Consider the following 17,321-nt stretch of genomic DNA (forward strand, 5'->3'; position numbering starts at 1 on the left):
CCAGTAGAACAGAAACTTTCTAAATAGTTTTAACATCTGCAGTTTATGTGGCAAAGACCATAACTGCAGTAGCAAGCATTACTGGCAATTCTTGCAATGATTTTAAAGCTATGTCATACCTATATTTTATGACTACTCTATACCTGTCAGTTGAATTTTCACACACACATAGTCACTGTCAACTGGTCTTTCAACTTGTTTACAAGGACATAAACAATTTTATTAGAAATTTAAAAATTTACAAGCTAAAGGAGACCTGAATTTCTTACTATAAATCTGTTCACAGATAACCTGGAGTCTTCTAAACATGGTCATCAGATGTGCTGGTCTTAGGAGACAAAAGACAAAGCTGTCTGTAAATAAGAAGCACTGGAGGCTTTCCCAGCAAGTACACAAAAGTGGGTTTTGGCCAAATTGAGGGGCTGGTCACTGATTTCACATAAGTACAATTCAGTGTTAACTTCATTGATGTTAGCAAGCAGCATTTTAGCAAGCATAAAAATGCGCCTCAAGCCTATCTGCTGCTTTCAGTAGAGTTCAGTGTCTTCTGTGAAGTTTCTGATTTCAACAGTATGGAAAGCTATGGAAATATGGTGGAAGAGATGACAACACTTAGGTCACCTGGTAACATGGAGATTTTAGGGCCAGCTCTGTGAGAAACACCACTAACTTTAGGCACTGGTGCAAGAAATTAGAGAAGATGCATTCTAGGGCATATTAGACATTATTTGAACTGTCATTTGAGACATAGAGTGGAAATATCCAAAAGCTGTATTTTCACTGAAGCTAGGCAATATGAGGCAGAAAAGTCAATTAAATGGCATGGCTAAAGGGGCTGACAGAAAACTAAAAGAATTCATATAACCTTTTGAACTTTGTATTACTAGTGACCAATTCATATGTTTAATTCAGTGATCTCCATGATGTACCTAGATCAAAAGAGAGGTAAATAGAGATAAGAGTTTAAAATGGCATTATATGGTAATGCTGGAAGTAAAGACTTTATGGAGGCAACATAATCTATCTGATAGTATTCAATACCCGTAATGCAGTAACAAATGTTTCATTACAGTTATCCTGAAAAAACTGCTGTTGTGGAACCCAACAGGTCAGGTGAGTCACAGTCTCGTGAACTCCGCTAACTTTGCCTTCTAACTGATGCCTCTCAAAATGTTATGTTTGGAACAATTCCAGAGAAAAACAAACCAAATATCTTCTAATGTTTATCTTCACTGTACCATCTAATTCAAAAACAGCTGTGCAAAATTAAGTAGGAAATTGCATGAGTACATGATCATGAAAGACCACCTAATCCCATAACTCATTTTTGAAGGTGTATGGTACATATATTCTCTGAATAAAACACTTTTGTGAACAAAAGGCATGTATATGGATAGATTTTTGTAGAAAAACTCAAGTGTTCTAAAGTTATCATTCTTGCTACATGCAAGGTACATTTTCAGAATTCCACAAGCTGCACAAAAATTGTTTAAAAAATGTATGGGAAAATTAAGACTGAATTGCATACTGATAGACTCACAGACCACTCACAAAAGAGCAGGGACAGTATAAAACTTGAAAGTCAGAAATAAATGTATGTAATTATACACATGGAATATATACAACAGCCTGCACAACTGGGTCTATATACAGACACAAGTGTTGAAGTAATGGATCACAAATGTAAAAAACATAATCACAATCTGCCATATTCAGAATAGATGACTTACCCAAAAGGTAGATTCACAAATTTCTGCCTCAGCTCTAAAGTACTGCAAAATAACTCACATATAAATCTTGGAATTCAGAGAAACTTATTATCCTCTACTATATTTAGAGAATTTATCTCTCAATCTTCTTTCAATCAACCTCAATCAGACTGAAGCCAGTGTATTGCATGATTATGGATCCTCACTTTATAGTGATAACAGGTCTCCCTCAGATAAAGCAGTCTGGTAGTCTGACATTGTGCTTGTAAGATGTGAAGGGATTCAAAAAGCCCAAGGTGAGATTACCTTAGTGGAAGCAACAGTCCAGAATAAGAACAGTTCTTAATACTTTTTCTCGAAAAGTTCTACAGTGCCACTGAAGCAGAAAAGATTCCTTTTTGCTGAGCTTAAATATGCTAAACTAGGCATGCTCTGAAGAAAAGCATCCATCACTGAAATAAATCTAATTGTGCAGTATCTGAAATTCTTTGAGGGGCTAAGGGCATTCCTGAGCATTGTACATTTGTAATGATTCATATACTCCCTTAAAATACACATTTCAGAAAAATGGATTGGACTCAGAAATACACCTAGAAAGGGAAGAACCACAGTAGTATGAGTTTGTCACAACAAAGGTTAATAGCATAGCCCTAAGGTATCCTCCCAACAACAACTTGTATTGATCTAGAAGATCCTAACATAGGTATTAAGAAATAAGAAGAGTCCATGCACTTAACCACAAGCATTTAAGATCAAATAGGTGGTGAAAACAAATTAACTATTCTGGATAAGTTAAAAAAAAAAAGATGAAGAATCAGCTAGACTAGGCACACTATTATACATTTCTTCCTGTTCTTTTGGAGATAAAGTCAACTATGGAATAGTGGAATACTTCCACAAAAGAACTAAGAGACTAATTCAGGGATATTACAGGCATCTGTGCAATAGCTAAGAACATGATACAAACTCAGAAAATATGACGGGGCACTGAAGAAAGCAGTGACAGAAAATAGCAAGATGTATCAGATAACATCAAGGACATAGTGAAAGAATTGACAGAAAAGCTGCAGTCATAGTGAGGCACATGGCACATAGGTGCTGTAGAACATTACATTCCCTGTACAGTTATTTCAAATAAAGAATCACTGACTGCCCTGCTGAGAAAAAAAAAAAAAAAGACTGTTACAGAATGAAGCTGGGAACTGTTGATGGGAACATAACAAAGCATTGGTACAAGTAAACTCAACAGCAGAACTGGGGTGTTACGCACAAGCCATTATCATTCAAAAAGTGAAGTCCAAAAATGGGTTAGGAACTGGGCTTTTACAATACTACAACAGTAGTTGTAACAGGAGAGACACAATTGCAGCATAAGATTTTCAGTTGAGAAGAAATTACTTATCATTACAAATGCCTCAAAGAAATGTCAACAAATACATAAACAGTATAGGTCAAAATCAAACAGACTGCATTCAATTCCAGATGATACATCACTTTCTTGGAAAATACTTTCAAGTTTATGCTGAGCACTACTTCAGTTGAAAAAAATTGAACTTAAAGTCATCTTCCTATTTCAGTTTGTATAGAAGGGAATCAGAGGTCACCCTAGTCTTTTTTTTTCTTCATCAAATATATTATTAACTCTGCCTACAGCATGCCTGTATGTAACTGCATTTTCCATCTGTATCTTAAATCAGCATGTTATCTGGTATGCTGCTTGTCCTGGACTGATTTTTTTGCACTGTCCAAATCTCATTCACAAAGTATTACAGACTCTTAGAGAACTTCACAAGCTCCGAAAACTGAGTGTCTATAACATCTTTTGGCATCCCTGGCATCTGCAGTTCCAAAGTCAAAGGCCTTGTGTCTAATTAGGCTTGGACAGAATCATGTCCAGGGAACACACAGGACCTTAAAAGAGAGTCACTACTTTAACTACAGCTGAGTCCAGATCTTTCTAATACTAGAATTTTGAAAAAATCTCGTATCATTGGAATTTTTTGTTCCATACTTAGAGGCCTCAGTCTTGTTATTTCATTACACACTTCTGTTGCCTATTTTTTGGTCTCAATAGTTTGTATGATGTATACACTTTTACTGCTCAAAGGGCTTTATGGTATATCAGAGAAAACAGTTTAGTCCCAAACAATAGTTAACTGTACAAGTAAAAGTCATTGGTAACACAGGAAACTTGCATTGATTTTCTTCTGAATTCACAAAACTAGCAAATAGAAATTTCAGGTCCCTCCAAATTTTAGGTTCAAAATTATTCTACCATTTGCTCCACTTAACTGAAACTAATTTCAAGACTCATATTAATCCTGTTTTCTGCACTCCCTCTTCTCAGAACAGTGCCAGTACACCATGAAATTTTGAAGGCAATGCTGAGTCATTAAAATAAGTAATCTGTCTGGACAATGAATGAGGTATTACATACTGGTTTAAACAGCTTAAGTCCAAGTAGACTTTTTTCCAGTGGCCATAATCCAAATCAGAACTTGAAACAGCAAAAAGCAAAGAACATTTATCAGTAAATCTTCCTAAGAAAATCACAGAAATATTATTGAAGTACCTGTGCTGTTTTGCATGGTAGCTGAGAATAATTCCAAGTAGGAGCTAAAAACCAAGTTGAATAACTAATTTCAGGCCAAATAAGTCAGGGTACTTATAAAAATCAGGATACTTATCAAGTGACACTAACTGCAGAAAAACCCAACCTAGAATGTTCTGGGCCCTGAAGGGTCCAATTTCTTTTCCATAAGCAAGAGAAATAAAAGAAAGCAAGAAAGCATGAGAGAGAACAGCACCATTTTGAGGCTGCTAGCTGAATGACAACCTATGGACTAAAATCACCTTGTATGACTGAAAGTTTGCAGTGAGGCCCTTTCTGTCCACCAGGAGTTGTGTAATTACTGCAGCTGTACTCACTGAGTGGACTGTGGGGCTTTTAAGCCTGAGAAGGGACTCCAGCCCTAAGGAACCATGTAGGTACACATGCAAAGATAGTAGCTTACTTCTAATAACTCCACACTTACACCTATGAGATGAAGGTTGCTTTTAGGATTACTACCTCATATGTGCTCTACTATAGCTGACATGTTAACCTAACTTCTTCAGTTATGCTGCATTTCAAACTTTTCAACTCATCTGTCTCTCTTGTTACCTCAGTAGAGGCTCAGAGTTTCTAAACGTAGAAGGCATAATATTGTTTGAATTTATAGATGATTATTAGACAGTTCTTTAATTCCAGTAACATTCTAATATACTAAAAGTTTCCTTTTAATCTTTCTAGAAAATGTACTTGATTCCATACTACATTTGTACTCAGCACATGCATATCTATAAATGCTCCTACAAAACAAAATCTTAAAATAATGTTAATAAATATTTTCAGAATGGGTTTTAGCTTAAATGAAACATATACTGGAGTTGCCACTCAGTGTTACCACTGGAAATTCTATTACTTATACCTATGTAAAAGAATAGACCAAAAAACGACACAAACAAATTAATTATTTTGAGATTTATTTGCCCAGTCACCACAATGAATAGTCACCAATTCAAAAACCAGAAACAGGCAAAATCTCTCCGAAATTTGAATCTGATCAAGAAAGTTTTCTGAGTAAATATAGAGACAGAAGATAATATAAATATCTGAATATAAGCAAAAGATCTTAGAAACCAATTCACTGCTTGCTGGTAGTCTGTGAAGTTCTCTCTGCACAAGAAAGATGTTCTCAGGCAGCTAGACTCCAGTAAGCATTCTGGTAGCAAAGCCCCATCGCTGCAATACCTTGAGAAAAGTAAAAGAGAAGGAAGACCCACTAGGAAAGCCCACAAGGCAGGGACGCATCACTGTTGTGACAAATGGGATACCACAGTACAAAACAGGAACCAAGAACAAGCAGATTGTAAATATTATGTCTACTAGGTTGCTTCAACTTAGCTTATTTGCTTCTTTCCCCCCCCTCCTCGCTTCATACTGCTGCATTTACATGTTTGTCAGATACAGCCATATCTTTTGGGCATGTTTTAGATAATGATTGCTGCAAGCAGTATTAACAAGGTGCAAGGGCAAGATTTGTACAACCGTACAATCTACCGCAGGTTGTCACTAAGTATGCACTAGAAATTCATACCAGGAATAATTGCAAAAGCAGCACTCAACGTCCTTTTAAAATGCTAGTATTCATAATGCCCCTAAGAACAGTGCAACATCTCAGTATTCTATTATTATGGAGTGTACTAAAACCAGCTTTCACAGACTGTGTAATAGATCCCATAAGGGAGAGACCCAAGTAAAGAACAACTCTAAAACAAGAGCCTTTCTGACAAAACCTGTCAGATCTACCCTCAATGGAAAAATGCAGGGGAAAAAAGAAAACAAACAACTTCAGCAGCAAAGAGTTTAACAAGCATAGTGCAAAGTTATTCTTCAATACAGTAGTGGTAATCTTTATGCCACCTTCAGCATAATACCCAGTGGGTACAGGTCATCCAAAGAAAAAAGTGCAAAAGCATGATGAACAGAAGCAGGACAAGTTCCTAGATACGTCCAAAAATAATTGAACAAAAGTTGGTATGTTAGGTAGATACTGCTGGAGGAGAGTGTCTATGAGCAAGACAAGTATCCCATAAAACCAATGAAAATTAAGGCAGATTTCTAGCAACTAATAAAATGTTCATAGTTGACAATCTTACCACACATTGCAGAGATTCCCAGTAGTGAGATGCACTGAATGAGCAAGAGAAAAAGGGATCAGGACAAGAGCTGCAAAAAGCAGGAGCAGGACATTGACAAATTTGTAAAAGAAATGTCCAATTATTTGCTAAAAACAGTGTTTGAAAACCTTTGCTATGGGAAAATGTGACTGCATTTTAAGTTCTACATTAAGTATTTAATATATGCTAAGACACAAACTTGGTTCTGCCATCTTCTCCATACTTAGCAGAGGAGATGAAAAACTGTTTTACTCAACATTATGCAGATTACTCTGGATCATGTCCTGGATGCTTACATGCAGAATGGGTACAATGAGCTTGGCCAGTGAGAGCTATGTTTATGTGACACCAATACAAAAGTCCCTGTTGGAGCTGTTTCAATAAGCATAAATTACAGAAGCACTGAAACTGATCAAATTTATACCATGAACTAAACCCACCACCTGTGTTTAGGTGAAAGATAAGAAAACATTATTGTCCTTCCTTCCTGTCAGACATGTTGAACACTGTTCTCCTACATATGAGAGACCATCATTTCTAGAGTGTGTATATTCACAAAAAATACACAGAAATACAAGTTACAATGTGCCAATGGATGCTGCATTAATGAAAAAAAAAAAAAGAAAAAAAAAAAAAGAAGGAAAATGAAAAGGTACTTAAAAGGTACTTACTGTAAAAATATCCAGATAATTAGAGGAAATGTTTCTAGATGCATCTGTAAATTCGTAGAACCAAAGTACCCCACAAAATGAAGCAACCTTTGGTATGAGTATCTTCTTCAACATGGTAAAAACCAGTAGGATTTACATATGTTTTAATATATATGTGTTTCTGTATTTCCCCAAAACAAGACAGAGCCAATGCTAAGAAAATCCTTAGCAACAGGTCTTGAAATTTCTTACATCATCAGGAGAATAAGATGGGTTTATGAAGCACTGCAGATTGTCAACAGTATGTTTCTTTAGGCAAGGAAAAAAAAAAAAAAAATCCAAAGAACTGAAAAGACAGTGGTTGAAGACAGTCAGATTGATAAGAGAAATTTCCAAAGGAACATCATACATATATATGATGTCATATTTGGAAACAGAATCATTAGAAAATCTATACAATGAGGCTACAGCAACAAAACCCCAATTCTGAAATTTATTCTGCTTAATGAACATACTAAAGAACTACGAGTTTGTAGAAAGCAGAAGAGGACAAAGGTAACATCAAGGTTAAACTGATGTGATCTGACCAGGCAACTGTAGTACAAGAAAACCATCCTTGACCTAAGCAACATAATATCCATTTGCTAAACAACAACAAAAAACAACCTAGAAAGGACAGCATTGCAGTAGTAGGCAGTCTCTTGTGTTTTCTTTATTCCCATGGGTGTTCTTGAAGCATCAATTCTCAGACTTCATAGCTTGCATACCTACCATACATTAAATTGTAAGCAGCTTTATGTGATGCATCCACCTTAGGATATGCAGATCAGGCACTCATGACCCTGATCTGTAATCATCCTTATTGCAAGGATATCAGTGATCCAACAAAAACCCTGTTCTGAGTCCAAAGTTATGATAAAGACTTCTTTGCTTACCACATTTTGAGCTTAAGATTGTCAGCAGCATAGCAGCCTTCATGGGCAAGTATTGCAGCCAAAAAAGTGAAAGGAGACAGGCACTGACCTCTCTAAGAGGTTTGCTATTGATTTCAGTAAAACCAGGATTTTGCTTTCAAGGAAGGTATTTCCAGAGAAGAGGCATATTCCTGGGGGTAGTGCCCTCTCGCAGAAGGGGAAAGGTTGTTTTGCAGATAGACTAATAGAATTTGTTATCCACTTTTTTTTTGGACTAGCAAAATGACAGCCAAGCAATGATCTGTTTATTCTCACTCATTACAAGAATAGACACATGTTCAGTAACGTTAAGTAACATCAGTACAATAGCAAAAGCATATAAACTGATAGAAAATATATTTAGGCAGTGAGAATACCCTTCTGAAGATGGAATAAGAAGAAAGCTATACCTTAAAGTGAAGAGTGATTCTGAAAAGATTTCTGTGTACACCTATTACACTTGTAAATTTGACTTGATGATCAAGAAGGTCCCTTTCAATCCTTTAAGTGAGAACCGATTCAGCAACAGATTCAGGGAATGCTGGGAGATGTAATGTGGAATAATGGAAATGTGGGGAAGAACCTAGGCTTTTTAAAGTAACCTATAATTATGTAAACTTGTATGTTAGGTTCATTCATTACAGGATGCAAATTACACAGGGCAGACCCTGGAATTACACAGCCAGAAATATTCTGGAGACATAACTTTAATGTAAATAATTACTATAATTAAGACAAACATATTAAGGTTTAATACATGTAAACTATTAATAAAAGCAGGTGTGGTTTTTTTTTTATTTATAGGCCATTTTTCATCCAAAATGAAACAAAAACACAGCTGAAGTAACCAACTTATCTGCATGTATGCAAACTTTGATTCTTCATGATATGTAAGTCTCATCATTTTCCACAATATCCAGTCTTTCAAAATGTGTCTGTGGATGCTATTACTAAAAAAAAAAAAAAAAAAAATATCCAGAGTGCTGAAGGAAAATAAAAAGCACTGCCATTCTTCATTTTACAAGTGGCTTTGTGATGTTTGACTGAAGCAGCAAATAGTGGCTGTAAATGAGGAATATTTACATAAAGAGGTGCTTTCCTTTCAATAGCTCTAACATTAAATTGTCCATACCCTAACTGTATTGGGTTAAGAATACTCTTTCACCACTGAAAATGAAATCACTTCTTTTTTATCGAACACAGACAGGTAAAGGAATGTGTCTGTAAAAAACAAACAAACAAACAAACAAAACAAGACTACAGAGCAGAAAACTGCTCATTGCTCAGTCTGCAAAACAGGAACATAAACTAAAATCCATAGCTACTACCCAGGTGGGAAAGAGCATTCATTATTCTTCCCAAAACACAAAGGCAGGGATCTGCTGAAATTTCTCTATGGTGTGAATGGATATCAGTTTTCAAGGCTGATCCCTGTACTCATGCTCATACATCAGTTTGGCCAATGGCTACAGAGCTGGCCACCTTGTCTGGCTAAATGTCATATTGACTGCTGCACTATAACCACAGGGGGCTAACACTGGCGTGCAGCTGCAACAGCTGACTAACAAAAGCAACATTTCCAACTGACCCCACTCGATATCAAGCACCAAGGGGCTGGGTACTTCTGTTTGGTAGCCTCTCCCTGAAGACCAGTTAGTTTTGCTAACCTTGCATCTGCACCTCAAAAGCAAAGTCGATACAATTTAAAGAGATCTTATATTTCAGCATTGCGTCTAGGATTACATGTACACATCATGTAGAATGGGGTTTCTGTAGGCCTAAATAAAAATTACATATACTGCCCAATTTACAGAAGATAGCTAAATAGTCTGTTTAAGGGTGTAGGCAGGAAAACAAAATATAATTGGCCTGAAACTGTCTATAAAGCTTTCCAGCTGCTTAGTATTATATTTGAATAGAGAACTCCAGTGCCTGGTCACACACAGCAGGATTTGAAATCAGCTGCTTCTCTTCTCCCCGCTTTTTTTTTTGTTTTCTTTTAAGAGAGCAGGGGACCTTAGGAGTTAGGGGAGATTAGATAGTCTAAGTAACACATTAAAGGACTTACTTAGAATTCTAGCAATCAAAATATGAGGCATCATCCATGATAAAAAACTGAGCCCTCTCCCCGAACCCAGACAACCTAATTCAAGTCCTCAACTCAAGTATAGGACTCTGAGATAATCAAGAGCTGCATTTTTATGACGATCAATAAGGTAACAACTATCCTTCAAAAAACATATCTATATGACCTGGTACTATATTAGATCACATGTAAAATGAAAAGAAAGAGCTAAAAATCTTTTACTTCTAATGCAAGGTGTTTCTTCAAGGAATGAGTATAAGTCTGCCTTCTCTTTACGGGCAACAAACTTCACTAAAAAAGAAAAAAAAGTTACGGGACAAAGTTTTGTACATTTACCTGTCTGCACCGTAACACTATTAAGAAGCTACAGAAGTCACTATTTGAAGGCTGTAAACATACTCACTGATTATACCTTAGTTTCTGCTCTAATTGAAAAAGAAAATATTAAGAAGATTGCAGCATAGTTATCACCTGAATTCAAGGTTATAGATAAAGGTTTTTTGTATCTTTTATCCATTCTTAAAATTAAGAACATAATCAGACCTTAATTCTGTCATGTAAGGTAGTAACCTTGGTTATCCCACTAAACTGTAATACTGCCCATTTTTGTGATTTTAGGAAGGCTGGATTTTGAAAGAACACTTCTTTAGTAGCAACATTTGTATTATAGTCCCAAGCATTACTTAACTACACGTTTATTTGTTTGTTAAACAAGCAAATGTTAAAACATTAACAAATCATGTTAACTTGTCTTCCGGAAAAGGAAGGTAAAAGGTGTTGGTAATTGCTTCTCAGGAAAATGTGGAATTTGAGGCAGCTCACAGATGTGAGTAGAAGAAAAACTGCCAACAGCAAGGGTGACAAGGTTCTCATTGAGGTTGCAAAATTAAACTGTGATACATAGCATTGAATTGACACTGCAACATTTTTATTGCTCTAGGAAAGCAAGCCTCACTGTACAGAATGGACATTGTCATATCAGCACTGGATGCCTATTGTCAGTAGCATTTCCTGTCACTAAACTAGATTTGCTGATATTGTCTCACGCTAGAGATACATAAAATATCTATGTAATGACATGACAGAAAAGGAGATATTGTAAAAAGAAATAGAAAAGAGGTAAGAATAGAAACAGATTAGAAATTGCTAATAAAAAATAAACTTAATGGGAAAAGGGAGAACCCCTCAAAAAATAACCTGAGAGTCAGCAAACACTATAGCATCTCAGTACCACTGTCCACTGGCAGTAGCAAACTAGAGAAAGTAGTGGCTCTAAAAACTTCAGAATGCAGAATCTTGCAGAAAGGAAAAAATAGATGATTTTGACAGACATACTACTAAGAATAGAGTATTAATTACCTGAAATACTCACCTTTACCTTTGGTCACTGACAGCACAGTGCCATTTAAACAGGTTTCTGAAGCAAACCTTTGATTCAGTAAATTATTCAATCAAAATCATTCTGAAGAACAGCTTTATTTGAACTGTATTTTTATGTGAGTTTTGTTCAACAACTGGCAAAATTCAGGATCTCCACGCCCTTCTTCCAAACAGCTTACCATTTTTAATACTGGAAGTTATTCATATCTGAAATAAATGTTCATTGTCATCAACATCTCATCTTTCAGCAGAACCCTGAATTCATGCTGCAACTTGATCTTCTACAAGTTATCTCCCTTGAGTCAAATATTTGTCAGACTACCCATTTTCTGTCGAGGCACAAAAAGAAGTCCAAGGATCACCTGTGACAAAAACAATGATTCCATTAGTCCAAATTTGCAATGGGAGCTTCATTTATTATATAAATAAATCTTTAATAGAGCATTTAACATTATCATTTTACAATTAAAAAACAAAACATCATCAAGAACAATCATATTCTGAAAAGGCCAATGAGATCTCCAATCTCATCAAAAGACAGTTCCATTACTATATTTTAAATTTATATTCTAGAAAAATGCACTCTTCAACTAGATTCTTATGCTGCTCAAACCAACACCCAGGGCCAGTTTGAAAAGCCTCCAAAATAAAACTCCTGATGATAGATCCAATCCCCCAATTCTGCAATGGCTGTACTGTTTAACAAATATTGAATTCAAAAAAAAAAACAAGGTAGCTGTGTTCTTTAGTTCTTCCCCAAGTGACTTCACTGATCTTACAGATTCTGTCAAGGATTACTCTTGAGCTCATTATTCTTTTGAGCACTCACAGAGCTGTCTTTACAGAACGGTTTGGACCTAATGCAGCTGAGGCAGATTTAGCCTATGAACATCGGGGTTTTTTCCCTTTTTCATTGCCATCTCATTCAGAAAAGTAGTTAACACACATACTTAAGTTCAAGCATGTTTCCAGTCCTAGTGAAGTTATTAATAGCTTTTACTTTGCTGCTCTAGGGCCTTGGGGCCTCAGCAACGTCAGACTTCTTCTCTGGCTTCTTCACTAGTCACAAAAGGAGTTTTAGCAACAAAATATTTGGGCCAAGGACATGGGAAACTCGCAAAAAGCACAAAAACATAAATACACCTAGCACAGAACAGAGATGGGTGAGAAGGGAGTGAATGCAGCTTTCTGCCCTGATATGGCAGTTGCTGGTTACCAGCTTGGCACCAGTCCCTCTGTTATCCCAACTCGTGTCAGGCATTGGCAGACAGAATGGGCACAGAAGAGTGAGGGTGGAACTGCTGGGGCTCTTCTCTTGCCTGCTGGAGGCTCCCTTCCAACACAGGAATCTGTTGAAGAGGTGGTCAGGGCTCTTTTGGAGCTCAGCACATAAGGCACCCAGGAAAAAGCAACCCACCAGGCTGAGAGAAGTTCCAAAAGGAAGAGAAAGAAAAGCAAGAAGTGTAACAACACTCAGGAGAGCTTTCTTCATTGACCTTAAGAATGGTCCAGTCCTGCAATCACTGAGCACCCAAATTCCCCTGTCACCAAAATGATAGGTACATGTTAGCTGGCATTTTAATATAACATGGTAAACTAATCTCCATAGTCAAAGACTTACAACTGCTCCCTCACCTTGTTCTTGATGCATTGTTTTCATTGGTGTGGGTAACAACAAAGGCATAAGGATACTAGCAATCACTGAATTTCTGTGTTTTACTAAATACATCACTTTAAACGACCTCTTCAGTTTTCCGATATGCTCTAATGCAATGTCGATAGTTTCAAGTAAACACTCCACTTGTTGCAAAGAGCACTACTAGTTCTTTAATCCACCTTCCCTAAGGCTAGTTATTTCATCTCTTCCAGGTGGAACTTTTGTTGAACGACCTTATTTCTGATCTATGAATATTAGTGATGGAAAACAAGACACATTAAGATGATTTACACCAAAATGTTTTAAATTAGTTATTCTTAGTATTTTTAAAGTTAATCAAAGAAAGCAGATCAGTTTAAAGTTCAAGATGGATGAATATGCTATCAAGATATGGACAATAAAATCCTTATGCCTTGAATGTTCCCTTGAACTTTGTTCTACTGTTAAAAGATCACAGACATCATAAACCAAATTCAGTCTTTGTGTAGGCCAGCATTAAATCACAGCTGTTCCCATCACAACTGAATTGGTGTCAGGTGCCTGTTAGATTACAAAGTCATCATAAAAAAAAAAAAGACCAGAACTATGAAGCTTATTACAAGTCAAGCACATTAAATAAAAGAGGATCCTACCAGTTGCATCATCAGCTTCTGTGTCTAGAAGAGCATCTACTGAAGCCATGCTTGTGACTATGAAGGAGTCTGTAGTATCAGACACTCCTCGCTTGCTGAGATAAACTTCTTTGAGATACTGACTTCTCTGCTTTGATCAGTGTCTTTTACTAACCTTCTGACTGTCAGGAAGGTTACACCACTTGTTGAGAAGGTTTTTCTAGGCCTTCCTACTATTTCCCAATGCACTTTTTAAATTGCAAGTCCACAGGTTCAATTTGTAGTTATCTTCTGAAAAAATATTTATATAATAGAGAGTGGGGCAGAGATGCAAGATGTTTTCCCCACCAAATCCACCTTTTTGGTGGTGTCAAAATACTCCTTATTTCTGCTAGTCCTCTCTTGCAAAGGAGGAAGAAAAGTCTTCAGTGAGTTATATTTTCTTCAGGAGGTATCTTCTGTTCCTCCCTGACCTTTTTCCAGTGGAATTTTCATCCTGTGTCCTTTTTCCTCAATAAATGTGCCAGCAAAAGACTTATTAATGTAGGTTGTTGTAAAATCAGAAATTTCTTATTACAGCTCTGTGAAAAGTTGTGACTGTCTTTATAATTAGCAAGTTACAAATTAGTTGTATGTATAAATCAGATTATTTTCAATGTAATCTCTTCCTTAATAATCTGATTTAGTGTAAACAAGATTTAGGAAACTCTTCTTCATACACACAGGCCAGAGTTTTCTAAATACTTATGTTTCATCATAAAGTTACTCAACTGAGTAACCCCTTCTTAATTCAATGCCAAGTTTAATAGTGGTGCTTATTTAAAGCAAAGTTATGCCCAAACACAGGTTTTTGCAGGATTAGTTAAAAACACTTCACACACCTTTTTCAAGCTCATTAATTATGTTCTTTCTAAAGTTTCCATTTATCTATGTACTAAAAAAAAAAAACACCACCACAAAACAACCCTTTGAAGAAAAGACTTTAAAAACTTGCTACTACTTATTTTTCCTACAACAGACTATAAACTATTCCCCATCTTGTACCAAGTATTTAGTTGTTTTAGTTAATCCTTAATTTCAGACAGTAAACCAGTAATTAGTTCATGTTACAGTCTAAAATAATTATGTTCAGAACACCCTGCTCTCCTAGCTGTAGGACGTAACTGTTGCCAGTTTGCTGCAGTTCTTAACAGTCACTATGACAGTAAAGACAGGAACGAGAAATGCAATAAGAATGAGCACATGAGCACGTGTGTTGGGATTCAAGAGGCGTTACGTGAGACCTACAGTAGAGAATATGCGCACACAGAGTCCAGTGATTCAGTTATATTTTCAGAAAACAGGCATCATATTTATTTCAGACTTATTACCAGACACATCTGTATTGGAAACTCCCCACAGAAGTGCTGAAGTACATGTTTAGTAATTGAGGGGGAACAGAATATCAGCCTTTCCCCTGGAGTAACCCCAGTGACATGTCTATCTCAACCCATTCTCCCTTCATCTGAAAAATCTCCCTGGGAATCAAGGTTGTCAAGTGCTGACTTGGACTTCTGGAGGCTGATTCTCTTCTCAAATACATAGTATTGCAGTGTGTAACCCTGCCAGCTCCAGTGAATGAAATTTCTATCAATGAAAGCAAGAAGAGAATATAGCTTTTAGAATTCACATCAGTGACAAATATACAGAGGAAAAAAAAAAAATCTGTCATCCTTTTGATTCTATGTGTTGGCATTCCACTGTGGCCAAATAAAACTGAAACATACAATCCATTTGAACTACCTGACTTACCCTTAGAAAGTTAAGCACGTCACTGTTTGCTGAAGTCCAGTATTGGCTATCTTTATTAGACTAGCTTATAGCAAAGCCCAGGCTCAAGTTCTCCCCCCATATGAACCACTAACTAAATAACTTATTTGAGCTATAATAAAGAACCTCACAGGCAGTTGTGGGGGGGAAAAAAAAAATAAATAATGCAGTGTCTCAGTTGTCATGGAATTCAATTCTGCTTTCATTAACAATGCAGCTCTCTTCACATGCTCCCAGATTTTTTTCAATGAAAGATGCATAGGGTTTTGAGTGCACAGACTTGGTACATGTGCGCACCAGCTGGTCTGACACGATAAAGCAGAATGAATCTGAAGAAGTTCCAGCCTGTCTGACCAATAATCCATGAATTAAGAGGGATTTACTCAGACACTCACAGAACCTATCCTATCAAAATTAGAGATTTATTTTTTAAGAATGTGCCAGATCTGTTTTCTGTCAGATGTTTCCCATTGCCCAAAGACCTAGATAGCAAGTAGGAAGTGCACAAAAAAAATGAAATTACTATCTTGTGGTGGTCGTTTTGTTGTTGTTTTGTTTTTTCTTTCCCTGAATACTGCAATGTCTATAACTTAATATTTACTTGATTTGAAGCTCCAATCATAGTATTCGTTGCTGGAGGCATTTCTGTAACTCAAAGAAAATCGATCAGAATAGCATCCAGCATGCACAGACACACACCGTATGCTGCAGCAGCATCCCCAGCACCATGTCTAAATTTTATTCTTAAGTAAGGCTTACTTGTCGGTTTTGCTAGGTGGGAACTATCGAGAGCTAAAAATAGCACCACGATTTGGTGGCGGGTGCTAAAAATACCCTCATCCGCTCCATCACCGACTCGGTAGGAAAAACGAAGCCCTTGGCACCTGTCACAGCCTGTAACCGCTCGCAGGGACGAACGCTAAGAGCGCCCAGCCCTGGAGTTCCACACCCGGGCAAAGTTTTACCGACAGAAGAGGCCACAGAGCTGCGCCCCGCAGCCGCGGCTTCCCCACCCCAGGCGGCCCCCCCTCGGACCCTCCCGCCGCCCCTTACCCGCGTTCCGCAGCTTCTTGTTGCGGTATACGGAGAGGATAACCAAGAGGTTGCCCAGTAAGTCCACCACGATGGTGAAGATGAGGATGGCGGCCAAGGTGGAGGTCACCCAGGGCGGGCGGCGCGAGGCTCCCTCGGCCGGCGGGTCCCGCGGGAGGACAGTGCTGTTCAACTCGCTCTCGTTCACTCGCATCCTGCCGCTGCTGCAGCCACCTCTTCCCAAGTCAGAGCCAGGTGCCGGAGTAGCGGGCGGGCCCGCCAGCGTCGCCACCCGTGGGGGCAGATCGGGGCGGGGGTCCCGGCCGCAGCCGTCCTCTGCCGCGGGGCTGCCCACCCTAAGGCGGAGCGCGTCTGGCGGGAGCGGGCGCTCCTCCCATGGCCACCGCTCTGGCTCGGAAGTTTCCCCGAAGTGTGCATGTGCCGCGGCGGGACACTTTTATAGCCTCCCCCGCGCCGCCCGCCCCGCCCGCCGCCGCCGCCGCCGCCACCGCTGCCGCCAGGTGACACCGACCCACCCCCGCGCCGGCACGTGCGCGGCCGGGGGTTCCAGCTGCCGCGCGGCGCTGGCGGTGGCAGCGCCACAGCGCCCCCCCGCGGCGCCCACCCCTCTCGGCGGCCCCATTCACGCCCGCGCGTCGCTTCCCCCATTCATGCTCCCGGCCGCCCATTCACGGCGGAGGCGAGTGAGGTT

General features: G+C 38.4%; 1 protein-coding gene across 1 annotated transcript in view; it reads right to left on the minus strand.

The window, feature by feature from the left end:
* Positions 1-16,823, minus strand: part of MTNR1A (melatonin receptor 1A) — a gene marked incomplete at both ends in the record, with an annotated part of 54,131 nt that extends 37,308 nt beyond the window's left edge. Inside the window, one exon of the mRNA XM_080344178.1 lies at positions 16,631-16,823. Coding sequence (XP_080200304.1) covers positions 16,631-16,823 — 193 coding nt within the window. The remainder of the gene's footprint in view (positions 1-16,630) is intronic.
* Between the last annotated feature and the right edge of the window lie 498 nt (positions 16,824-17,321).

The sequence above is a fragment of the Nesoenas mayeri genome, assembly GCF_963082525.1.
Source record: "Nesoenas mayeri genome assembly, chromosome: 4".
Taxonomy (NCBI): domain Eukaryota; kingdom Metazoa; phylum Chordata; class Aves; order Columbiformes; family Columbidae; genus Nesoenas; species Nesoenas mayeri.